Source organism: Bos mutus, chromosome X (assembly GCF_027580195.1).
Source record: "Bos mutus isolate GX-2022 chromosome X, NWIPB_WYAK_1.1, whole genome shotgun sequence".
Lineage (NCBI taxonomy): Eukaryota > Metazoa > Chordata > Mammalia > Artiodactyla > Bovidae > Bos > Bos mutus.
The window spans coordinates 124,220,475-124,232,932 of record NC_091646.1 but is presented as its reverse complement, the minus strand read 5'-3'; the positions used below and the strand labels follow the sequence as shown (position 1 = coordinate 124,232,932).

At 37.3% G+C, this 12,458-nt stretch overlaps 1 protein-coding gene across 1 annotated transcript in view; it reads left to right on the top strand.

Annotated features, from left to right (window-relative positions):
• The first annotated feature begins 443 nt into the window (after positions 1–443).
• The window catches only part of BEND2 (BEN domain containing 2), a 35,305-nt gene continuing 23,290 nt past the window's right edge, over positions 444–12,458 (top strand). Inside the window, exons 1-7 of the mRNA XM_070366623.1 lie at positions 444–566; positions 5,148–5,255; positions 6,138–6,242; positions 6,742–7,147; positions 8,649–8,771; positions 10,227–10,397; positions 11,589–11,738. Of these exons, the coding sequence (XP_070222724.1) occupies positions 444–566; positions 5,148–5,255; positions 6,138–6,242; positions 6,742–7,147; positions 8,649–8,771; positions 10,227–10,397; positions 11,589–11,738 (1,186 nt within the window). The remainder of the gene's footprint in view (positions 567–5,147; positions 5,256–6,137; positions 6,243–6,741; positions 7,148–8,648; positions 8,772–10,226; positions 10,398–11,588; positions 11,739–12,458) is intronic.

Below are 12,458 nucleotides of genomic sequence, written 5' to 3'. Positions count from 1 at the left end.
AGCAGGAACGTAGGGGCTAAGTAGGGAGTTCTGATTTTGAGCAGTGCTAGCCCAGCCTGCTTTACATCAGGATCCACGAGGTTGATGAATGAGGTTGACAGGGCTCTGCCAGGACCTTCTGAACGATTGTGCAAGACGCGGTGGGATGGAGCATCTCCCATCAGACACGCCCAGGTTTCAGAGTCACAGCCCTGCAGTGGGCCCTGGGGGATCCTCTCCATTTCGCCTCCTGTGCCGGCTCCCTCCTGTCTTCAGCGCCTTCCCTTCCCGGTCTAGGCCACGAGGGGCAGCACTTCCACCTGTTGTTTTTTATCCTTCCCAGCATCCCCTTTAGTAAAACCCCAGCCCTGTCCAGCCAGGCTGGGAAGCAGAGGGGAGGACCTCTGCTGGGGACTGGTGACCCTCAGACAACCCCAATCCTTCTCGCTTATTTCATGGAGAAAATGGTGAAGCGTGGAGCAGAAATCCCCTCCAAGTCCCGATTCTTCTCACAGCCCACAAACCTGCCTAGTTCCATCTCTGCCAACCTCCTTCCTGACCACTGGAGGGGGAAAAGGGTTCCCCCTGTAAGGCTAACACTATCACTTCCTCTGGTTTCTGCATCTGATCCTCTTTCCCTGTGTTCAGACACCTCCTTTCATCCATCACCCTCCTCTTTCCTGGATCTTCAGCCTCTGTCTCTGTCACTCTCAGCATATTCATTCTCCCACTGTTATTTTTTAAAATCACTTCTTTTGGCCTCCTATCCCTCTCTAGCTGTCATCTTCTCTCTCTGCTTATCTTTATAACCCAGTTCTTTAAATGTCATTTATGTTATCTAAGCGCCTGACTTCCTGTTTTTAGCTCTCTTAATCATAAAAGTAAAACATATACACACAGTTCAAAGAAAAGTTAAAGAATAGACAATGGCTTAAATGAAAAATTAAAGAATAGAGAATGGCTTAAATGAAACATGAAAGTCTTTTCTTCTCCACCTTTGGCCCTATACCTTGGAGGTAACCACTTTTAACAGTCTATTTTAAATTCTTCTTGTAGTTTCTATCATTATACAAATAATACACCCTATTTCTTTTTGTGTTAACTTTTGGTGTTAACTGTTAACTTATCACTTTGAAAAATTAGGAATTTAGCTCTTTCATCTTCCCCACTCTGAAATTAGTTATACTGAATTTATAGTTTATTGCTCTCTGTTAGTTTTTGCTATTAAACTTATATTACCTGTTCTGTCAGCTTTAGACAGCAGTCTTTTAACTGTAATCACACCCCATTGTATAAGAATTAGACATTTCCATTCCATACACTGTCCTCCATTTATCTTCTTTCTAATGCTCATTTCTCACATTCCTAACACTGACAAATATATAAATTCTGCTCTGTAAACTATTACTAAGCCTTCCATGTTTTAGATACAAATTATTTACAGAAATAAAAATTAATCAGTACATACAGTGCTAGGATTTTATAAACATTATTTTCTATACAAACAAATGGTATCTTTGGCCTCATAGGGAAACATATATCTTTATTTTTAACTGAAGCTTAATTGACATACAACATGATATTAATTTCAGGTGTACAGTGTAATGATTAAACATTTTTATACATTGCAAAATGATTACCATAATAAGTCTAGTTATCATCTGTCACCATACAGTTACAAATTTTTTTTCTTATGATGACAACTTTTCTTATGTTACTTTCAAATTTGCAGTACAGCGTTATTGGCTGGAGTTGCCATGCTGTACATTACATCTCCATGATTTATTTTATAACTGGAAATTTGTATCCCTTGATCCACTCTACCCATTTTGCCCACCCTGCAACAACACTCCCTTCTGGCAGCTACCAACTGTTTTCTGTATCTGTGACTTTTGTTTTGTTTATTAGGTTCTGCATGTAAGTGAAATCATGGTGTTTGTCTTCTTTTGACTTACTTCACTTAGCAATCCATGTTGTCACAAATGACAAGGTTTCATTCTTTTTTACGCCTGAGTACTTTCCCACTGTCTGTATATATACCACATCTTCTTTATTCATTGATGGGCAGTTAGGGTGTTTCTATATCTTGACTATTGTAAATAGTGCTTCAGTGAACGTAAAGGTGCATGTATCTTTTCAAATTAGTTTTTCATTTTATTTGGACAGATACCTAGAAGTGGAATTGCTGGATCATATGGTATTTTTATTTTAAGTTTTCTGAGGAACATCCATATTATTTTCCATAGTGGCTGTGCCAATTTACATTCCCACCAAAAGCACGGAGGGTTGTCTTTTCTCCACATCCTTGCCAACACTTATTATTTCTTGTCCTTTTGATAATAGCCATTCTGACAGCTGTGAGATGATATCATGTTGTGGTTTTGATTTGTGTTTTCCTGATTAGAAATGTTGAGCATCATTTTCATGTGCCTATTGGGCATCTGTATGTCTTTGGAAAATCTGTTCAAGTCCTCTGCCCATTTTTTAATCAGTTTGTTGTTTTTTGTTGAGTTCTATGAGTTCTTTATATGTTTTAGTTTTTAACCTCTTATCAGATACATAATTTGCAAATATCTTCTCCCCTTCAATAGGTTGCCTTTTTATTTTGTTGATGGTTTCCTTCACTGTGCAGAATTTTTTTTTCTTTTTAGTTTGATATAGTTCCATTTGTTTATTTTTTCTTTTGTTGCTGTTGCCTTTGGAATCATATCCAAAAAACTTTGCTAAGACTGATGTCAAGGTACTTTCTGCTTATGTTTTCTTATAAGAGTTTTATTGTTTCTGGTCTTACATTCAAGTCTTTAATCTATTTTGAATTAATTAAGAAATATAATCTTATAAGTTGCTAAGTTGCTAATTTTCTACTAGTCAGGGTCCTAAGCATCAAGGTCAGCGGATTCTCTCCTGTCTTCCAACAGCGCTCAAAATCATGTCATATTCTAGTTGGATTTATTTGAACAGTGACTTTTTATTTGTCTAAATATTTTCTTCTATAGAAGATTATTTCTTTTGGATTTTCTGCTGACTACTTTTGTTGAAAGGAGAAATATGCCTTTTTATTTCTTTGCTAGGATTTTTGAGCTTCAGAGTCATTTCCATGTTGAATAGAGTCTGCTTTCTTCTTTACGTAATTTTTTGCAAACAAATCCTTCCTGTTATAATTTGCACCAATTACTTTAGAGGCATAACTGTCATCTCAGTACTTCTTTTGACTGCCTGCTGTTTCTGGGATCCCATGGCTTCTTCATCTTGGATTCTCCTCTTGCTTTCTTTACAATTTTCTCTGAGTAACTACTTTTTAAACATTTTTTTTCCCACAGAAAGTTGCATAGGAGTTGAATTTTCAGTCCTTGTATATCTGAAATTTTCTTTGTGTCCTTTTATGTCTCTTATTCCCCATAATTGTCCCACATGCTGAGTATGCAATTCTAGATTCAAAATTACTTTCCCATTGAAATTCTATTCTAGCATCAAGTGCTCTTGAGAAGTCCGTTAGTATTATGATTTTTTTTTTATAGGTGAAATTTTTTCTCTGGCTTTGGAAACTTTTAGAATCTTTATTTTTTTCCCATATATCCATGGGCCCTTTCAGTTTGAATATTTGTGCCATTCTTTAGCTCTGATAGAATTTTTCTTCATTTCTTCCTTTCCATATACTCTATTCCCTCTGGAGTAATTTTTATTTTGTTAAAAAATTAATTAATTTGACTGCATCGATCTTAATTGTAGCATGTGGGCCTAGTTGTCACATGGTGTGTGGGATCTTAGTTCCCTCACCAGGGGTTGAATCCACGTCCCCTGCATCAGAAGGTGGATTCTTAACCACTGGACCACTAGCAAAGTCCCTGGAGTGACTTGTAATTGGATGTGACAACTCTTACATCATCCGTGTTGCTTAATGTTCATCTCATTTTCTGTCTCTGACCTATGTACAGCATTCTGAGAGATATCCTTGTCTTTGTCTTCCTGATGTTGTGTTTGTATTTTTGGGGCACAATCAATTATATTTGTAATTGTCAGTAATTTGTTATTTTCTGATTGCCACTGTTTTATAGCATTAATATTTTTATTTTATTGTGTGATATCATCCTGAGTGTCTAGGAGCATTTGGATTATTAAAAGTGTTGTTCTGTTTTTGAAATTACATCTTTCTCCTGTAAGTTCATTGTGCTGTCCACTGGTCCCCCTCTGCTCAGTCTAAATCTATCTGAATGATTCTCTCTATCAAAGGTTTTGCTTTGATACAATTCTGATTCCCAAATCTATGTCTTTAGCCTCTGCCACTTTTCATGGCCCCAGAATCATGAATGTATCTAGCCAATGCCTGCTGAAGAACTTGGTATAATGTGTACAAAATAATTTTCTCCGTATTCCCTCTCTCAGGTTAACTACCATCATGTCTTTAATTAAGTTGGAAATCCAGACATTATCTTTGACTAGTTCCTTCCCCTCTCCCCCATTAACCAAGTCCTAAGGATTCTCTTTCTTTAATATCACTCAAAACAGTTTCTTGTACATCATAACCACCACATCTTTGATTCAGATCCTCACCATTTTGCATTTTAATCTTTTCTAAAGATGAGTTTGCCTCATGTCTTTCCCATGATTGAGTTTCTATTGGGTGAAAATCTCAAAATGGCACTACTTGCCTCCCCAGCTTTCTTCCCCAATGCTTTTTCCTCTAAGTTTCACATTTTGTATTAAGCCATAGATAGTTCCCTAAATATATTATGCTAATTCATGTTCTGGTCTTTTAGAATTTTCTGTTCTTTCTGTTCTATATGCCCTTCCATGCATCCTCACCAAGCAAATAGTTTCTCACCTTTTAATTCTCAACATAGTCATTTCCTTCTCTGAAAAGCCTACCATAACTGCCAGTCTGGATTGGGTCCCATTTTTTCTGTGCACACTTATTACTTGTGTCATGGCACTGGTAGTAATAATAATAATAGATGAGCATTATTGGACTGGTTATTATGTACTATAATTACTATGTTAATATCAGTATAAGACTCCATTACCTCATTTTGTCCTCAGGATAACTTTTGAGATTTTTACCCCCAATTCTACATATGAGAAGATTGAAGCATAGAGAAGTTAAGTGCCCAAGTTCATAGAGCTAATAAGCGGTAGAACTCTAGTATTTGAACTCAACCTTGTCCCCCTAGACCCTGTGCTATTTATCCCAGTGTAATAAGCCAGTGAGTCTCATACTTGATCATGCATTAGAATTACTTGGAGGGCTCTCTCCTAGCGATGAGTTCCTGTATCAGCAGGTCTGAGGTGGGGGATTTTTTTTTGCATTTCTGACAAGCTGTGGGTGATACTGATGCTGCCAGTGCATGGACACTGTTCTAGGCTGCTAATCAATTTATTTATTGATATTGTCTATTTTTCTCTCTCTTCAGCTAAAATAGAAGTTCCTTAGGGCAGGAGTATTTCTTTTTTTTTTTTTAGTGTCCATATTCCCAGCATCTAGCAAAGTTGTTCTGACAGGTAGTAAGCCCCCAATGAACGTTTAACTTGAATTAATGAATGAATGAGGTAGTGGTTCTGACCTCTTTGTATAAGTGTATTTTTGCCTGAATGAAATTTCTGTGTATTTCAGGATTTTTCGGGTTTTATCAGTTACATACTGATTGGCATAGAGGGGCTGTGTACTCAAAGGTTTTGTAAGGTTGTTAATTGCATGACTGTAAAATACTTTGAAGCCAAACATCTATTGTATTTGGCTCACTATTCTTTCTGGAATGGGCCGCTCTCTGCCTGTTAGTTTATACTGACATTGTATGGAAAGAGGCTCTTTTGCCTTTTAGCAGATTTGAACATTTCTTTCCTAAAAAAGCACCTTCCTTGATGTAAAATGACTCCATCATAAATGTGATGGCTTATAGGAATTGTGGTACATTTACTTTCCAGTATTCAAGCTTCTTCAAATGCCTGCATGATATGGAGTAGTTGAGTGGGAAGTTGGGGTGCTTTATCTCAGCCAGCTTGGCTCTGGATCACCAACAACCAGGCATCAAGTGGGAAACAAGAAATTTCTGATGGCTTGAGAACTTTCTTTGATTCTGGCAGTCAAAATTTGGTTTATTGGTATTTTCTTATATGTTACTGTTTTTTCCAGAAAGGAACACTAAATTTTTTTATTGTAACAGAATTTGCAAGAACTTACTGAAATCATCAATAGTCAAATTAACCGCCTTCGTGAACTAGTTTCAGAAATACGGCGTTCTTTGGAGACACCACAGATGTCACCCTGTGTAAGTATTAGAACATTTTTACTACTTCCATAAACCTATATTTCCTAAAGAACCACTCAGTTACAAGTGAGAGAGAGCTAATAAGTCTGAGATTAGCAAGACTGATTTATACTTTAGCAGTAGGTTGGAAACTAAACTTCTGTTGGAAGAATGCTAAAGTTTAGATTTGAGACATGATGCTGAATATTTTTGTTTGTAACCATAAGGTATAAAGTGCAATCAAAATGTAGGTATGAAGAGGAATAAAAATCATATAATCAAAACTCAGCATTTATACTTGACTGTGGAAAATGATGTTGCAGGGAAAATAAGGTATTAATGATTTTACCTACTTTTCAATGTTTATTTTTACTCACAGATGATTTATACTGTCTATGTGTCATTTTAGAGATCATCTGGATTTACGCATAAAGGTTTTGACTGTATACCTCATAGAAAAATTAATGTCTAGAATCCAAAGAAAGGACCTTAACCCATCCTGTTCTTTTATCCTGGACAGGGAGATGATAACCCATCTTTACCAGCAGAGAGGCAGGAAAATGATGCTGAGACCAATGCAGGAGGAACATCTCTTCAGTCAGCAGCATCCCCTGAACGGCAGCAACTGGAGTGCAGCGAGAGTCCACCACTTCCCGTGATTGTCTGTGCATGCTCATTACAGCCGAATCATGAGTCAGGCAGCCCAGAAACTAGGCGTTTTTATCTGTCCCTTTTCAATGAAGGTGATGAAAGTGCCAACAATGATCTCTCATCTGCCCAGGATTCTCTAGCACAACCTACAGCACATCTTCCACAAGCAGAATCCAGTCTGCACGACAACTTTGAGACAGTGAGAGATTCAGCTATAAATAACAACATGAACCCAGACACTGCCTTGCCATCTCTCTGCATCCCTCCCAATTTTGGTGAGTTTGAAATGGCACACATTTTAAATAGCATCTTGGTAATCTAGATTAAAAAGCTTCCTCAATGCAAACTAGTGCTAGTGGTTTTTCGATTCAATGGACATGAACTTGGGCAAACTCTGAGAGATGGTGAAGGACAGGGAGGCATGGCATGCTGCAGTCCATGGGTTCACAGTCCAAGAGTCGGACACGACTGGGTTACTGAACAACAACAACAAAAATACTGAGATAATTGTAGCTTCACATGTAGTTGTAAGAAATAATACAGAGTCATAGCCTTTACCCAATTTCCCAAAGTGATAACATCTTGTGAAACTATGGTAAAATATCACAACCAGGATATTGATGTTGATATAATCCATGGATCATATTCAACTGTTCCCAGTTTGACTTGTATTCATCTGTGTGTCTGTACTTTTAGTTTTATTCTGATTGATCATGTAATAAGGTTTGTATGTCCACCACCATAGTCAAGGGACAACAGTTCCATCACATGGATCACTTGTGTTGCCTTTTTATAACCATGCCCATCACCCTCTGATGACCTGGCCCTCTTCATTCCCTTATCCCTAATTCTTAGAAACCACTTATCTATTCTTCATCTCTAGAACTTTGTCACTTCAAAATTGTTATATATTTGGAGGCATATAGTATATAACATTTTGATACTGGCTTTTTTCACTCAGTATAATGCCCTGGAGATTAAACCAAGTTGTTCAGTAGTTCCTTCCTTTTTATTGCTCAGTACTGCTACTTGGTATGGATGTGTCATAGTGTAACCATTCATCTGTTTAAGAAAATTTAGAGTTTTGTAATCCAGGTTTTTATGTTAGGACTAAGGCTGCTGTGAATCTTCATGTACAGGTTTTTGTGTAAATAGAAGTTTTCATTTCTCTGACATGAATACCCAAGAGTGCAATTGCTCGCTATATGTTAACATCATGTTTAATTTTATGAAAAACTACTGGGCTTCCCTGGTGGCTCAGATGGTAAAGAATCTGCCTGCAATGCAGGAGATCAGGGTTTGATCCCTGGGTTGAGAAGATTCCCTGGAGAAGGAAATGGTAACCCACTCCAGTATTCTTGCCTGGAAAATCCCATGCCCAGAGGGCCTGGTGGGCTATAGTCCATGGGTTGCAAAGAGTCAGACATGACTGAGCGACTGTCACTTTGTACTTTCACCTGTTTTCCAGTGTAGGTGTACCATTTTCCATTCCTGCCAGAAAGGTATGAGTTTCTCTGGAGCCATATTTTTGCTCTCTTCCTGTTCTTTCTTCCTGTTGATGCTTCATGAGTCCTTCTTTCATCATATCCTATCTGGTAGAAGATTTTCTTTTAAATTTACTTTAAGAATAAGTCTGCCAAGGACAAAACCTTTTAGTTTTCCTTTGTGCGATAATGTCTTTGTTTCCCCTTCTTTTCTGAAGGACAGTTTCACTCAGTATGGAATTCCTGGATGAGAATTTTTATATTATAGCCCTTGAAAATTTTTTATTTGTAGAAACACCAGGAGAAGCAGAAACCAGCCTTGCAAGCAGCACTAAGATAATGCATTACCCAACTTTACTGGAAAATGTCAGGGGCCAGGATACTGTCTCATCTGACTTAATTCCTCCCAATTTTGGTGAGTTTGAAATGATATACATTGCAAGTAGCACTGTTTCATCTAGATTCCTTAATGCAACTCCATGGTAGCTCTTTTATATATTATGCTTTTAATTTTGAGGTAATTTTAGATTCATGTGTAGTTGTAAGAAATTATATGGAGATCCTATTTTTGCTTCATCTATCTTCCTTAATAAAAACATCTTGCAAAACTATAGTAAAATAAAAAAAAAAACAGTATACTGACATTGATTAAATCCACGTGTGTGTGTGTGTGCATTTAGTTCTATGCAATTTTATTTCATGCATCAGTGTGTTTGCTCTGGGCTTCCCTGGTGGCTCAGATGGTAAAGAATCTGCCTGCAATGTGGGAGACCAGGGTTCGATCCCTGGATTGGAAAGATTTCCTGAAGAAGGGAATGGCTACCCACTCCAGTATTCTTGCTTAGAGAATTCCATGGACAGATAAGCCTGGTTGGCTACAGTCCATGGGTCGCAAAGAGTCAGAGATGACTGAGCGACTAACACACACACACACACGCGCACACACACGCGCGCGCGCGCACACACACACACACACACAGAGTCATGATACAGAACATTTCCATCATTACCACAAACACCCTTCATATTGCCCTTTTCTTAACCACAGCTACTTCCTTCTGGTCACCCTTTCCTCCCACCCTGCCCCAGGCCAGCCCAAATTTGACTTGCTATGATTTTGTCATTTGAATATTGTTATTTAAATGGCATAAGTACTATAGAACCTTTTGGGCATGGCTTTTTTTTTTTTTTTAACTGAACATAGATGGCTCAAGTGGTAAAGAATCCACCTGCCAATGCAGGAGACACAGGACACATGGGTTTGGTCTCTGGGGTGGAAAGATCCCCTGGAGGAGGAAATGGCAACCCACTCCAGTATTCTTGCCTGGGAGATCCCATGGACAGAGGAGCCTGGTGGGCTACAGGACATGGGGTCGCAAAGAGTTGGACACGACTGAGCACATGCACACACACATTGCTTGTATCAAGAGTTTCTTCCTTTTTATTGTTGAGTTGTATTCTATGGTATGGGTGTGTAACTGTTTATTTGTTCACCCATTGAAGGACATTTGGGATATTTCCTATTTTTCATTGTTATAAGTTTAGCTCTATGAACAGTCCTTTGCCGGCTTTCACATAAATATAAATCTACATTTCTTTGAGATGAATGCTCACGAGGGCAATTCTGGGTCACATGTAATTCCATGTTTAGTTTTATAAGAAACTGCTAAAATTATTTTTCAGAGGAGCTGTGTAATTTTTCCTTCTACCCATAATATATATGTGATATAATTTTTCTTCATGTATATTTATTCTCTTTCCATTGTTCTTTCTTCTTGATGCTCAAAGAGACAAGTTCTTTTAGTTTTCCTTCATGTAAGAATATATTTATTTCTCATTTCTTAATGAGACATAGTTTTACTGCATATAGAATTAATGATTGACAGTTATTTTCTTAAGCACTCAAAAAATGTTTTTACTGTAACTATGCCAGAGGTAGCAGAAACCAGCCTAGAGAACAAGCCTGAGACAATGAGTTACTCAATATCAGGAAATGACAGTGGCCCGAGTTCATCATCAGTCAACCTCCCACCCAATTTTGGTGAGTTTCAAATAATACATAGTATAAGTAGCACTATGTAATCTAGTCGCATCAGCATCCTTAATGCAAGTTAGTAGTAGTCCGTTTTTTAAAATTAAACTTTTTATTTTGGAATAATTTTAGATTCACATACATTTATAAGAAAAAAAAAATAAACTAAATTTAATGAACTCACCAAAAAAAAAAAAAAAAATAATTAAAAGACCCCTTTTACACTTGACCCTTTTCTCTCAATGATAACATCTTGCAAAACTAGTAGAATATCACAACTCAGGTATTGACATTGATATAATACACAGATGTTATTGAGATGTCCCTAGTTTTACTTGTGGTAATTTGTATGTGTTTATATTTATTTCTGTCTGATTTCATCATATGAGTAGATGTAATATCCACCACCACGTCAAGATGTAGAAACATTTCCATTACCATAAGGATGCCTCTTCTTGCCCCTTTATAGCCACTCCCACCTCTCTTAGATGACCCTCTCCTTCCCCATTGTTCATTCCCTAGCCCCTGGCAAACACTGGTTTCTATAATTTTGTCACTTCAAGAATATTATACAAAAGGAATCTTATGGTACCTAAACTATGAGGATTTTTTTCACTCTGCATAATTCCTTGAGGATTCATCCACGTTGTTGCATGTACAAAACTTCCTTTTTTTGCTGAATAGTTTTACAGGATTTCAATATGCAGTAATTGTTTTTAACCACTCAGCCATGGAAGGACATTAGTTTTTTTCCCTATGGTTTTTAGTATTAAGTGTAATGATGTTAGGAACATCCATGTACTGGTTTTTGTATAAATGTAAGTTCTAATTTTTCTGTCTTGAATTCCAAGAGTGCAATTTTTGAGTCTTATGGTAATAGCATGTTTAATTTTGTAAGAAAATGCCAGTTTTCTGGAGAGGTTGTATCATTTTTCATTCTTACCAGCAATGATCCAGTTTCTTTACATTCATATTTCTGTTCTTATCATAGCTTTTTCTTTCTTTCTGATGCTCCCAATTTTCTTCTTTCATCCTCTCTTTTCTGTTTGAAGATATTCCTTAAACTCTCCATATGGGTAAGTCTGCTAGGGACAGATTCTTTTAGTCTTCCTTTGTTTCAAAATGTTTCTGTTTCACCTTTTACTTGAAGGATAGTTTCATTTCATGTAGAATTCACCATTAAGAGTTCTTTTCTTTCAGGGGTTGAAAAATTTATCCTTACACAAAAGCCAATAAAGGAAGAAACTGGTGTGGAAAACAGCTCTCAAACAGTGTATTATCCAGCTTTATTGGGAAGTATCACTGGTCTAGGTACTGACTTTTCATCTCATTCCGCCCCACCTAATTTTGGTGAGTTTGAAATGATACATATTGTGAGTAAGCACTGTTTAGTCTAGATCCATCCACATCCTTAATACAAGCCAGTTGTAGCTCTTAAAACTTTTTGGTATAATTTAAGATTCACATGCAGCTGTAAAAATAATGCACAGAGATCCTATTTATGCTTTATTTTTCCCAACGACTACACCTTGCAAAACACTGGTACAGTGTCACAACCCATATACTGACATTGATACAACCCACAGACGTTATTGAGGTGCCTCCAGTTTTACGTGTATGTGTGTGTACACTTTCATGTGTGTATTTAGCACTATGCAGTGAGAGAGTACACCACAGTCAAGGTAGAGATCGTTACCATCACCCAAGGGTCCCTTGCTACTGCTTTTATACAAACACAACCAGGCTTTGCTTTCTCCAAGACCCATCGCTAACACCTGGCTACCATTGATCTCTTCTCTGTTTCTATAATTTTGTCTCAGATTGTTATATAAGTGGAATAACATACCATATAACTTTGGGATTGGCTTCTTTCACTCAGCCTAATTCCCTGAAGAGTCATCCAGTTTGTGGCATGTGTCAACAGTTTATTACTATTACTGCTGCAGAATATTCCATGCTATGGATATACAACATTTTAACTCTTCCCCTGTTGAAGGGCATCTGGATTTTTTTTTTCAGTTTTTGGCTCTTAGGAGTAAAGCAGCTATACATATTCATGTACATACTTTT